Genomic DNA, 14,580 nt, shown 5'->3' on the forward strand with positions numbered 1-14,580 from the left:
GCTGAACGGAACCTCTTACAATAATATAATATAATAATACAAAAGATATGTTGTGTACAGAATGATTGTGGGTTGTTTGCCTGTTATAAACTTTTTTTTTTAATCTGTGTTATCACTACTAAAGTGTGCAAATACTTAATCCATGCCCTTAAGGGGTGTGTGTAGAAGCGTGTCATTCTCATTTGTGCTGTGAAGGTGCATTTCATTGGGGTCACTGACTGCTGAATGTGTGTTTAGCTGTGCTGTAAATAATGATCTCCACTCTACAGACAGCGTGCCCTTGACAGAGCCCTCACAGTCAGCAGTATTTAAACGCATGCTGCCTTTCCCTGGAAACCATGTCAGCCACCCTCTGTACAGTGAACTGTCGGTGGGGTTTAGATGATCATGCCAAGGTTACACTGATTGCAGCTTGCAAAATAATTCATTGAAGTCATTCAGATGCATAAACAGTGGCGTATAAAACACTGTTTTCTGCAGCTAAATAAAGAGGTGTCACACCACCTCGGAGCAGTCTTTATAATCCATGTAATCACAACCGCGCTGCTGAAATACCCTTGAAACTAAAAATGAAACTGGTAGCTTTGTTACGCACAATTGCTATGTGCAATTTAAATGCCCAGGGTGGGTATATTTATGCCAGCTTTTACCCAGTGGGTCACCTTTAAGCACACATACTGTAATAATTGATTCAGGATCTGTGAGCAATTGTGTCAGTCACACTTTCACCACCTGGTGTAGTGCTAGTTCCATGCATAGATCTTTCTGTTGTGTCAAGGTAACTACTCTCCCTAGCTGCTACTGAGAGTATGAGGATGATGATGTGTGCAGAAGTGTCTCCTCCCCTCTGTCCTAAGCCTGTCTCCACTTGATCTCCAACTGTGTCCTCTGGTCCTGGGTTCTGTGCTGTATTTGTATTGAGCTGTATAGAAACACAGCCATCATTAAATACCACATTGTCTACACCTGGAACAGGCTGCGGCAATATATAGAGAAACACTAAATGAAATTTAAAAGCAATGACCAGTGTTTAAACGGTCTTAAAGACATTGAAAAAGCAAAACGCTTGTCATTGAATTGAAGTTTCTTTGAGTGTTTCTAAATTCAGTGCTATTAAGGGTTTGATAGTCTGTGGCAAAAACAGAGCTGATTCATAAAGTTCTGTTTCATTTCCATTGATTTCAAGTTGGTTTTAGTCACTGCACTGTCTCCAGATGATTAACTAGAACTATTTTGTTTCCAGGGAACAGAATATGTCAACAAATGGTTGACATATTCAGTTGATTGGAACCGATAGCAGAGAGTTGAGGTTATTAATGCTTAACGTGCCCAAGACCATGGAAGAAGCAGCATTCATTAACATGCAAAGCAATGCTCAACTGTGAACCTCAATGCCAGGATACAAGCCGTCGTCCTATTCTGTGTTCACAGGTCTCATTGTCAGATGAAGAATGTATAAATGGTATTCGATAAACATTTGTAATCCATATGGAAAAAAAAAAGATTATTGAATGTTTGTAACAAGCTACAGCACCCTCTAGTGGCAGTGCTAGCACATTGCGGTCATATTTTGGTGATGTGTGGAAACGTTTATTTATTTTCCTAGAACAGCAGTGCAAATTAGCCAAGGGACTTTAATACATTTCCAAAAGGTTAAACCACAGCAGAATGATTGAATGATTTAACCGTTACAATATAGATTGTCAAAGTCCTTATTCAATAACGTGCGTGTTCTGCATTACATAAAGTGCAGCAGTTAACGATACGTAATGAACAAAGACAACGACGGCAATTTGTCATAGGCTGATCTAGTCCAGGGCGACCATTTTCGTACTTCTAGATATAGCACTACACGCAGCATACGTTGTGTAGTTGGTGTGTCTATGTACTCGTGTTTGGTGACTTTTGCTTTAAAATAGCATCTTTGTGAGGCCGATCTGGAGACTTTGAGATCTGAAACGATGGCACTGCATACAGGGGCAGGTTGAATTGCTTTGTTATGCAAAGGAAGCCACTCAAGGGCGGTCTGTTGTGGGTCTGTCATCAGAAAACGCAGCAGTGCGTATACCTTAGAAAGGGTTACCACCATGTTTGTGCAGCTTTCCCATGAATTTCCCCATGGTTATAATATGCATTTGCTGTAGTTTGGCATGCTTTGCCATGAATTTCCCCATGGTTATAATATGCATTTGCTGTAGTTTGACATGCTTTCCCATGAATTTCCCCATGGTTATAATATGCATTTGCTGTAGTTTGACATGCTTTCCCATGAATTTCCCCATGGTTATAATATGCATTTGCTGTAGTTGGCATGCTTTGCCATGTATTTGTTTTGTAATATGCTTTACCACACCTGTCTGGGCTTTACAATGCATACCTGTGCTTTGCCTTGCTGTCGCTATGCTTTATTACACTTTACTATGCCTTTACAATGGGAAACCTTTATAGGGTCGGGTACCCAATAAAGTACATTTGTCAATATTTGTTCTTGAATTTACAGCCGTCTGTTAAGATGAGAAGTATGTTTGCGTTGAGGTTCAAAGGTCAGCAGGGCGCAGCGATATCATTTTGAGAACTATTTACACCAGCTATTATTAACCTGGAAGAACGTGGGTCAGGTCTTACTGCTATTAGAAATGTAATGCTATTAATAATAATAATAATAATAATAATAATAATAATAATAATAATAATAATAATAATAATAATACATTTAACTGTTTCTGTTATTGTGAACTGTTCTGTGTCATTAGCTTCTGGTCAGAAATGGAATTTTATAATTTTCTTTGAGGATTCCTATACCACGAAATGCAGATTTTAATGTTTTTCATTATTTAAAAAAGCATGTCGCTAAAAGGTAAAAAGATACTTAAAGGGTTAAGATGTAGTGCAGTTAAATGCCTTCTTCTTTTCTTTGTATCCTTCCCTTTTTCTTGCATTATAAGTGTTTTTGTGGTTCAGACTGCCTGATGTCCATCACTCATTCATCCCTTCCTTACCATCTCCCCCTCAGAGCACAGCTATGTGGCTCCGCCCTGCTGCCTCTTCATTGGTGCAGATCACATCACCGCTGCCTGCTTGTTGCAAACTACAGCTTTATCACCCACAGGCTCTGAGCAGCCAGGAAAGAATGTTCATTCGCTGTCAATCAGATCACCTGGACCTCTCCCTCCCTCTCCCTCTCCTCTTCTGTGCACAGGACACTACCTGAGGAGCTGGCTGCAGACGGGGAAGATCAGCCGTTTGCTAAGAGTAAAGGGCCACTCCCTCCTGTCTGCTATTATAAAAAGAAAGGTAAGAGAGCTTTCACAATGTAATATACCTTTTTAATTCAAATGTTAAGAAGGAGTTTGAATATGGGGAAACAGTATCACGCAGTTTAAAAAAAAAAAATGAAGAATATTTATTTTGTTTTCATCACAGCAGAGGTCTTTGCCTTATTAATTTATCTGTCACTCTCACTAAATTTATCTCTCTTTTCCAAAAAATCTAATCAAATATAAAATCTGGAAAATGTTAGACCTTTACATCAGTGCACATTACATCAAGCCAGGAGGAATTTACAATACTTAATAAACTGCTAAGTTCCAGTTTTCTTTCCAGTTACCTCTGTGTCCATTGTGTTTGGTAGTGCTTAGCACTGTAGGTGCGTCTGGTTTGACATTGTGTTTCCTTCCACTCACTGTCGGTTGCCTGTCTCTTCCAGTACCTGCACACACCTCTATCTTTCTGTTTGTCTGGTGTGTCTCTTCCAATACCTGCACCATACGTATTTACTGCAGTAGACTTTTATAAGAGAAGCCACTATAGAAATGTGATTCTATAGTCTGGTCCAGGGCTAGCACAAACCCCACGGGCATTGCACCCTGAGTACTGAGTACAATCCATTTGGATACAGCTACTCATCCAGCCATTGTAGGCTTTATTCTGAACTGCCCTGTTGGAAATTCTGCTAAGTAATAGCCCCCGTTTATTGTTGGTCATACAAAAACAACAACTATTTAACGTCTTTTTAAAGGGGTAAAAAATCAATCAGGTGATCAGTATCTGCACTGCTAAATGCATCTAATTGACTGTAAACCAGCTCTGGGGTTTTGTAGACCAGTAAAGTAACTGGTATGAAACCAGTAAATGGTCATCAGTCCAACTGCATGTTGCTAGAATTTTCAGCAGGAATCCGCACTCCAGAGGTCTGATGCATGAAGACTAATGATAAATTGATATAATTATACTGCTGGGCAAAGCCTTGAGCCCTCGCGGAAGTGTACATACACAATGAGAGTTGCAAATTGTAACACTAGAGCTTGTCAAGGTACTTCAATCTAATTAGTAAAGACAGAACTGAAAGCTTGTATTACTGCCTTTAAAGTAAAACAGAAAAAAAAAGAATTTGAAATGAGCTGCTAAATATCACCTGTTCATTAACCTACATCGAGGAAAGGCTGTCCTTCTGTAATGAGGCTTAATGCATTCATTTAACTGGGGGGATCGTTTCAACCCTGTCAGATGCAATTAGATTTCTCACCTCTAGGGGGCCCACATTCCCCGTTTGCAATGAAGGGGGCTCTTCTGTGAATGTGAAATGCACTGCTTTATTCAGACCCTTCATCTTTGTCGCTAGCTTTTTGTTGAATTCGGAGGGCATGTTTTCCTCAAGGCGTCACCTTTCAGAATTATTTGGTTTTACACAAGGGTTGTTTCAGACACATCAGAGCACAGATAAGCACTCACAGCTAAAGCACATAGCCGACCCAAACCATGTGAATAAATATACCCTCAGCCATGCACTTACACTGCTAGACGTGTCATTATAGTCATGCTGGTGCACTGCAGTCCCAGAACAGACTTGCACCACACTTGATTTAAATGTGCTGTGGTTCAGTTTTCCTTTGCACATGTAAATATTCCCTCTGTAACTGGGCTCTGGTACCTGATTATTCCCGTTATACTTTCTAGTGCATAACAAATACAACATACACATATAACTGCTGGATATTAATACAATGTGGCACAGCTGCAGTGACTGCCATACAGTCACATTCCCAGCTGCCTCAATGCCCTCATCTTCCACCCAAACAAAAGAGTCAACTAACACTGGCAAACGGCGTTCTAAGAAGCACTGAAAATGTGCCAAACCCAGTAGCAGTTTAGCAAATGCATTCTGTGCTCCAGTCCAGCTTGTACTGTTCATCAGTCTTTTTTCAGTGCTTCTTCAATTCCTGATACTCAGTATAAGTACTTGCTCCCTGTCATCACACACCGAGGTTTCAGTTCAATGAGATTCATGACATCATGTTCATTTTATTGAGCCTCCAGTCTTCAAGCATAACAGCCGGAGCCTGTAAGTTTAGCTGAACTGAACACTACAGTATTGATATCTATATATCCTGGTGGGCCGCAGTCTTCCCAGCTCATAAAATAAAATAAATGCCATCAAATAATTTGAAATGCTCGGGAACAATACACTGGCAGAACGAGCTCGCTTTTTTTTTTTCCCACCCAAGTGAAAAGCAGTAATTGAAATTTAAAAAGAACAAAAAAAAAAGGTTTCAGAAATGCCAGTTGTTTTTGTTTGCTTTGTTTTATTGATGATGTACTGTTGCACTGGCAGGTAACCTGGCCTCGAGGGAAGGGAAAGACCGCCTGCTTTCTGAGGAGCCACACAGGAGCTGAATAAGAGGACGTCGGCTTATCAGAGAGATGCATAAGGCAGGTAATTCATTCTGATATCCATATCAAGAAATAACAAAGAGGAAGCATGTCCAGACTGCGTTGCTGAAGGATTAGGTTCCGCTGTCTACAGCCGAACGCTGGTGGCTGGCAATCCTGTTATATGACTCTACAACATGGGTGACATCACACACGGCACCAACGAGAGTTTCCCCAACTGGACGGCGATAGGCAGCTTCAACAGCAGCAGCTGGAGGCCCCACTTCTCTGACTTTGACTGCCAGCCTTCTCTGTACATCCTGTTGGTGTTGGTGGTGGCCTACAGTGTAGTGACTATCGTGGGCCTCTTTGGGAACCTGTGCCTAATCATCATCATCCAAAGACAGAAGGAGACGCACAACGTAACCAACATTCTGATCGCTAACCTCTCCTTGTCGGACGTGCTCATCTGCATAATGTGCATCCCCTTCACCGTGGTCTACACACTGATGGACCACTGGGTGTTCGGGGAGCCCATGTGCAAGGTGAGCTCCTTCATCCAGTGCATGTCTGTCTCCGTGTCCATCTTCTCCCTGGTCCTGATCGCCATCGAGCGGTACCAACTGATCGTCAACCCCAGGGGATGGAAGCCCAACATCTCCCACGCCTACTGGGGGATCGTTCTGATCTGGATAGCCTCGGCCACCCTGTCCGTTCCCTTCCTGGTCTTTCACCACCTGACTGATGAGCCCTTCAAGAACCTCACCGCCCACTCCAGCTTCTACAGGGATAAGTACGCCTGCACGGACGACTGGCCCTCCGAGGGGGATCGCCTGGGCTTCACCACCTGCCTGCTGGTGGTCCAGTACTTCGCCCCGCTGTGCTTCATCTTTGTGTGCTACCTGAAGATCTTCGTGTGCCTGCGTCGGCGGGGCGGGATGGTGGACCGCCTGCGTGAGAACGAGACCAGGGCGAGCGAGAGCAAGCGCATCAACATGATGCTCATCTCCATTGTGGTGGCCTTCACCGTCTGCTGGCTCCCCCTCAACATCTTCAACATCATCTTCGACTGGAACCACGAGGTCCTCCTCAACTGCCACCACAACCTGGTCTTCACTCTCTGCCACCTGGTGGCCATGCTGTCCACCTGCATCAACCCCGTCTTCTACGGCTTTCTCAACAAGAACTTCCAGAAGGATCTCAACACCATGCTGCGTCAGTGCTGGTGCAAGGCTGAGCAGGAGGAGTACGAGAACATCGGGCTGTCCAACATGCTTACAGATGTCTCCAAGGCATCTCTAAAACTCCACAATGCTCCACTCAACAGCTAGCAGGAGAGCTTTTAGAAAACAATGAAGCTCCGTCTCACCCAGTTGTCCAGTGAGCTCTAGGAGGCTGAGCTGTCACTGATGAACCATGGACCAAATCAACCTTCTAAAACGCTGATGTCAGGTGTCTTGTTGTTGTTCTTGTGTGCTGTGGAGGAAAAGGGTTAATGTGATTCACGTTAAAACAATGTTTGAAGTAATCTGTGACAGGAACACTGTATCATCATTAAGACTGTTTTCTGATACAGTATCTTTCTGTGCAAATATATTTGAATGCTCATTATATAAGAAACATAAAATCATTTTCAGAGTCCAACGATCACATGCACAATATCAACATGCCTGCTAAAAACTTGGAGCTAGGGTTATAAGACATTTTTTGGGAGAAGGGGTTGCATTAGGGCTGTTCTTCTACAGGTACACCTGGGAATTGCTCCACTGGCTGAAGCATGGGGCGAAGCATCTCTTTATTTGATTTGTAAATCAAATGTACCTTAGAGACTAGATTCCATATTTCAGACATTGGTTCATTTATTTATGATCTTGAAGCATTACACAACATAAGGTGTAATCACAACCTGTGAAACTTCAATGGACAGACATGCAGTAGCATTCAGTCAAATCCAATATATTTAATTTGTGTATAATATATTAGATTACATAAGCCTCACTGATTGTCTCAGCCAATCAGGTTCTGAGTAGAGCGTCCATTATCCCACAGGTAGAGTCCTTCTAAATGCCAACAAGACCTTAGGATCTTGAAAGTCACTTATCATGGTGGCATGAATGTCAAGCAGCCAAAGTGATCCAGTCCAAAATACAGTCTAAAAACACATTGAAAAAGGCCTTCATACACCACATGTGTTAAAATTAATACCTTGTGTGAGGATAATTCCCTGTGGATAATTCATTGCCTTTGGCTCAGGACACCTAATTGTCACAGTCGTCAATTATCTAGCAGGTAATGGCCGCTGCATCGGACAAAAATGCTGAAGTGTAGGCACTACACAAAATAAGTGATTACTATTAGTGCCTTAACAGTATATAGCATCATCCCATATATCATACTACAGTGTTAAATGGAGCAGGCTGAAAGACATCAGCTTACAATAGTATAGTATAAGGAATACAATAGCACTGTAGGGAGCCACACCATGGCATGTTTCTGTATGGGAGTATACAATTTGATTCTAAGTTGTGTGTTTGTGTGTGTGTGTTTGTAAGTCCTCTGTGTTTATATTATTCCACAACTTAGAATCGAATTGTCCCTGTGTGCTGTAACAGGTTGCCATGGTCACCTTTGACAGCGAGTGATTCTACCTACACACATAACTGTACTGAAACGTGCAGTATAGTGACACGCCTGGAAGCTGGTTTTACTCTCTTTAATGTTAATGTGAAATACTGATTTGTGAAATGTTGACATTCCTGGTGATAATGCCATACATTTTTTTAAAGCTTTGTTACATAAAAATAAAAATTTAAAAACGTAACATTTTTTCCAGATATCATTTCAAACAAATGGAAAAATACTATTTTCCTAATAATTAAACGAAGCAGAGTGGCTACAGTAAAATGTCACAGATGCTACATCTGTAAGGATTGCAATCCCTCGTCATGTGGTTTATGGGCCGTGGCTTTCCTGTTGTTTTCTGTTTAAAGCTCATGGTAATATGACCAGTTTTGCTCTGTGAAGTTTCGATATGGACTCTTCAATAATGTTTACATGCTCAGTGCATTGCTGGGTTTTGATAGTGGAGTGTTCAAAGCTCATGCTCTTTGTGATTTGCTTGTCAATGTATTTGCACACTGAAATACATGTCAAAAGTGTACTTGTACTGTTTTGTAATGTGTTTTTGAATGTATACCTGTATGGGCTGATTTGATGTCGCCCGTAGTGTACCTTATTATTGCTCAAATAAAATGGTGCCGTGTGTCTGTGTTTTGAAATATGATATTGCTAATTTGTATCTGAGATAAAAGTGCAATTTCCAACCAGCCACATGAAACTTTTTTTTTTTTTGCCATCTGCTCATAAAAAAGGAAATAACAATATATGCCATCTGCTCCTGGTTCAGTGAAGCACACATACTGTAATCTAACACATATTTAAAAGGAAAAGCAATCTCAGTCCTTGTGGTTGATTACAGGTCTGTAATCTCTCAGTGAAATAAGATCAAGCCATTTTGACGGAGTTCAGTGCAGAAAAATCACACTCATAAGTCTCTCGAATACTCTCCCTCTGGGATTCATTACAAAAAGAAACAAGCAATCTGCTTCTGCCAATGTTATTCTTCCCTGAAACATTATGCTTTGTCAGCCTCAGTACATCTCTATGCATGCTATACCTGCAGAAGATTTATTATAACGCTTTCAAATGGGCATTTTATTTAAAAAATAAAAAACATCTTTGCAACAACCAACAACAAGAACTTAAAAAAGTTTCATATGCAATGTTGTTAAAGATAAACCAATAGAACCTTTCATCAGAAATCATTGAGGTTGTCTCTTTCATCCCAGTCCTTATGAGATCTGATTTCAGACCATGTAAATATGCAGGCAGTCTGAAGCTCCCTCTCTCAACGAGGTTTACCTTTGTTCCATTGTGCTGTGACAGAATACACCACCCTACAATACAAGCCGTTGCACGGCCCATCCTTGAAGATCATTCAGGAGCTGTGTAACAGGAAGACTGCAATGCAAGCAGCGTTTCTCTTACACAGTAAGAGGGTGAGCTTGCACTGGACTGGGATTCATTTATAAACACCACCAGTGGTAAATAGCTTCTGATCTTGAGATCCTCGTTCATCTGTGGTAAAGAGTCACTAAAGGCTCTATAGCTCCTAAAATAATTCAATAAGTCTTAGCGCTCAGGCACTTCTTATGGATATGTACCGTAGGTACGTGCAGATATCGAATGAACAAATACTAATCCTGCTTGGTCTTGGTAGATGATAAAGTGGAGCAGAACTGGATACTGGGAGGAACAGGGCACTGCATGGGTTTATTGTACTGCCGCCCGTTATAACTTTTCAACCAGATGCCTGCAGGAAACAGGGAATAAAATGATCTAAGCAAATAACTACACTGATTTGTAAACAGAAAACGTGATTGTCTCTCCCATCGTTCTCACATTCAGTTGAGATCCAGGCACAGTGTAAAGTAATGTAGTGCAGCAACGGCTGGGGGGGTGGGGAGATGTTTCATTTGTAATATCTCTGTGCTTCACTGTGATGGGCTGCAGCAATACGCTGAAGATTGCATTGAGGAGATTACAATCCTCTTACAGACCATAAAGCCGCTCAAAGAAAAGCCGTCCTGCAAGATAAGGGACGTGTATCCGTTAGGGTTTTGGAGAAGCCTCTTTGTTTAAGAAAATTGCCTTTTAATAACCCTCTACAGCAAAGGGGAGATTATCTGGGTTTTTTTCACAAGATTCCAGATTCTATAATAGACAAGGAAAGTTTCAAGTGGGTATTGTTAACATGAATTACAGCTAATCCTCGCCCTCAGGGTCTCCTAGTCTTTGTTCCTCCCATACTTTCAATTGCAGGTCTGCTCAGTCTTTCAGTGTTTAATCAACTCTGTGACAATGGAACACCATGCAAAAGCAACAACTCAAGACTTTACCTTCCTCTGCTCTTTGGTTTTGGTTTTGTGAAATGAGCAGGTTGTTGTTTTTCTCAGAGAAATAGTTCATTGGAAGTCTGTGTTAGCCATTGTACTACGCAGGAGGAGGGTGTACCGATTCCAAAATGTATTTTTTCATGTTTCAATGAAGTCCCAATAACAAGCTTTCAATTCAGAGCTATCCTCATAAGTAAGGGGTTCATTATGCACAGAATCAACAGGGAACATGGTTCTTTGTGGATCATTAAAAAATAATCTACTCATGAGTGAAGACTTCAACAATTCAGACCTCTGTGTTCATGTCTTTCCTCGATCATTGGTTATTTTTGTGTTACCCTCTCAGAACCATCCTCTCTTCCTTTGCAATAATAACACCAGTAGAAGCAGCACTCATGAAACACATCCTCGTCACAGAGATGCCAGGGTCAGAACATTCCAATGAGTGACAATTGAAAAAGAGAACTGAGTGAGATTCTGACAGCACTGAGCAAGACTTGACATGCCTGTCATCATTCTGTTCTTACGTCATTGCTGTCTCCGAGCACGATTCAGAATCAAATATAGAAAAACCAGCAACCACTTATCATGCCTGTGGTTTTGAATTTATATAGCTGTTAGTGCACAGCTGAGACAGGCAGTACTTCTGCCAAGTAGGTTTCCTTGGAACAGAAAAGCCAAAGATGTCTGAATTGTTTGAACAAGGCAGATCGATGATAGTGCAGGGTGGGGGGTGGGGGTGGGGGGGGGGGTGTTCTAATTAACTGGCCTGGTATTCAGTTCTTCAGCTGCAGATTTGAGTGGTTAGATTCTTTTACTCAGTGTCTAGCTTGGTAGAGCTGATTTGGGACTGTGGAATAGGTGATATGAATGGTTATATATTATTATTGAAATAATAAAACATACGGGCAACTGCGCCTTTAAATAGGTTGTGATTCTGATAGAGGAATTATTTGAATTAAGTGCAATCTTTTTTCATTTTTTGTAGGGTTTTCATGTTAGAGATGCAAAAACTAATTTCCTTTGCATTTTTTTATAAATATTTTTGATTAAAATTAAAAAGGAACTACAATGTGAATACACAGCAGTTAGAGACACTTCATGGAAAGTGTTCTCCTTATATCTATTTTTGTAACTCAGTTGCCATGCATTTTCTGCTGGTGGATTCTTCAGTTGATGTCAGCCTCATTTGCTCAAATTCTTGAGAGAGAGAGAGAGAGAGAGAGAGAGAGAGAGATAACAGAATTATTCAGTTCTGCAAAAGGAATGCAGACCCTTCTAAAGAACAGCAATAATGTTTCATTTGAAAGACCCAGCACAGAGGAACCTGACCTGTGTAAGCTCTCTCATCTTGTTACAAACACAGCTGCGTATTATAGCTCAGTCTTCCAGATGAAGTATTTATACATTAGCAAGTAATCACATGCTTTCATTACAAGCACGATGGAATATCAGTGTCCTTGTTAGGTAAAATAGAAGCACATTCAAACCTAAAAGCTACATCTATCAATCTTAAACTAAAGCAAAAAGAAATCAGGAGTCAAGGAGAGTTCCTCCCTTCACAAACAGTACACTCAGCTCCTCGGACACAACCCTAATGTGTTTTAAGATAGAAACGAAGGAGTCACTTGACTGAGGTAGTGAAGACTCCTATACTACACAGCAGAGCACAAAGTACAGTGCCAGGCTAACAGTATCTGATTCGATTGAAGCGGTCTAAACCCTGAGCCACAGCCCGCTGTCTTTATTATTAACTGAAACCTCACTGTCAGAACACTAAGAAGCATGTTGAAATGAGGGGGAGGCTCATTTACTTGAAGCTCTGGTAAAGGGCAGAATGAGCAGGGTGATGTATGCATATTTTACACCTCGCCGTTCACTTCAGGAATGCTTCAGAAGATCATCTGTAACCGCATGCTGAGCGACTTGAGACTCATTAAAGAGCTGTTTTAATTGGACAGGAGTCCAGGTTAAGAGGGGGATTGGTAGAGATTGATGAAGGTATACAGGTTGGCAGCTGTACCTTTTCCTGAGTCTGCAGTGCTTTCAAAAAGGTTTGCTTGCATTGCCCTGTTTATGAATCGTTTTACAAGCGATGCACGGCAGCTGAGCTGCTTAACTTGGTTAGCGGCAGGGAAACGTTTTTAATATTGCAATAAAAAGAGTTTCAATAATTCATGAATAAGTCTGAAAAGGAAATCTGTACAGTCTGTGCATTTACAATCTCAACTCTGACAGATTAAGAGCTAGGTTCACAATGCTCTTTACTGCAGATCATCTTTATTATATTGAGATTAACATAGAAATTCAATTGATAATGGATTCATATAGACATACAGAGCAGCTGTACTTGAATGTACTCTTGCCACTATACTCATTATGGATTCTGATATAACCCATTGATTCACTCTGAAGCAGCTGAATAAAACCTAGTTCAAACACATGATAGTGATTGACACTCACACTAATATGGGCCTCTCTTCTTGCCAATAAAACTACTAACTTGGTCCATGGACTCTCTGCTAGTAAGTGCATGTTCTTATCTCACTTATTCCCCTTACGAATGCATACACAGCACTGTCTGTGTTACATCTGAAGCCATGTGCCCTGGGCAGGTTCAACATGCGGCACGTCGGAGCAAACTGAACCATTGCAAATATCTTCTTTGTTTTGTTATTGAAACCCACCGACCTTGTAAAGCAGTTAATAACTTTATATTATTTTGTGGGAAAACAAAAATACTTTTACCATACATCTATACATGATAATAGTATCACTTGTATTGCTGTTTTGTGCACAGTTGTTATTGACTGTCTACTCCTGTAAATGTGGGAAGCAGTTTAAAACGAGTTTAATATAGTGCAGCAAAGTGCCGATAAACCAGCAGCTATTTAGGGGATACTAATCACTTGTGCTGCAGTTTATGCTTCTTCAAGAACAATAACTTCCTACTGAGAGGCACCCAATGGAGTAATCTCTACTCGGGCACTAATTAGTACTAATTAGCTTTCAGGCAGAGGCTTGTGGAATTACAGGCTTTAAGACTGCGTTTCAGAACACAGCTTTAAGACTGCATTTCATTGTGCATGCTCATTGTCAGACCCTTGTAATTAAGCCTGTCTGATGAGGCTTGTTAGCAATCGATTCAATGCTTAGCTGGGGAGTGTGGCGCTGGCCTCTCTCATTGTATTCAGCAGGATGCTCTGAATAACTCAGAAGGGAGATGTTTGTCAATTAGAGGCTGCGTTTAAAGTGCAGGTGTGCCAGAACCCAGATCTTGTTTTTGCACTCTAATGGTATGTATAGTGCAGTATTCCAAGCTGCTGATTGTGTTCACCCCTGCAGTGTCCCTTCCTCTAATTGACAAACATCTCCTTCTAAAATGGCCTGTTTTTTAAAACTCATTTAGAACGAGACGGCAGTTGCTTAGCAACAAGTGGAACAGTAAGTGGAGGAGCTCGGAGAAAGGAGATATCGGCCCATCTTCAATCCTTCTATATGAAGGATTTATAATCTAGAGTATTATCCAATACGGTACACGCAGCAGCATGTCCTTAAGGTACAGACCAGGGGAGGCAACGGCAACTGTGGTCACCTGATGCTGTCAGTGCCAGCGTGCAATTGAGTTCTTCTGCAGAAAGGCTGATTGCTCACTCTAGTGCGCGTGCAGACTGTCTCAGAACATGTGAAATATGAGGTGCCTCTCATCAACTGTTAATTCATAAATGAAAGTCATTGTTAAACTTTAAAACGTCACTGCAGGCTTATAAATAATACAGGGAGTAGGTTATTACCATCTATCTTGGTAATAACCTACTCCCTGCTATACACTCATACAGCTCACCTATCTCTTTCCCGTGTTCTTTGCAGAGTTCTCCTTAAGAACCCCAGTCCAGCTGGAAGAGCCTTTGCAATCTGTCAGGATTTCTGAAGAGCCTGTGTTAAGACACTGCTTTGAATCAATTTCCTGTGGCTG

General features: G+C 41.3%; 1 protein-coding gene across 1 annotated transcript; it reads left to right on the top strand.

Annotated features, from left to right (window-relative positions):
- The first annotated feature begins 3,042 nt into the window (after positions 1-3,042).
- On the top strand, positions 3,043-8,913 carry LOC117431410 (neuropeptide Y receptor type 6-like). Its single transcript, XM_034052289.3, has 2 exons — positions 3,043-3,294; positions 5,612-8,913. Exon 2 carries the CDS (start codon positions 5,847-5,849, stop codon positions 6,978-6,980), a length of 1,134 nt encoding a protein of 377 aa, XP_033908180.1. The 5' UTR covers positions 3,043-3,294; positions 5,612-5,846; the 3' UTR covers positions 6,981-8,913.
- The last annotated feature ends 5,667 nt before the right edge of the window (positions 8,914-14,580 follow it).

This window comes from Acipenser ruthenus, chromosome 22, assembly GCF_902713425.1.
Source record: "Acipenser ruthenus chromosome 22, fAciRut3.2 maternal haplotype, whole genome shotgun sequence".
In the NCBI taxonomy this organism is placed as follows: domain Eukaryota; kingdom Metazoa; phylum Chordata; class Actinopteri; order Acipenseriformes; family Acipenseridae; genus Acipenser; species Acipenser ruthenus.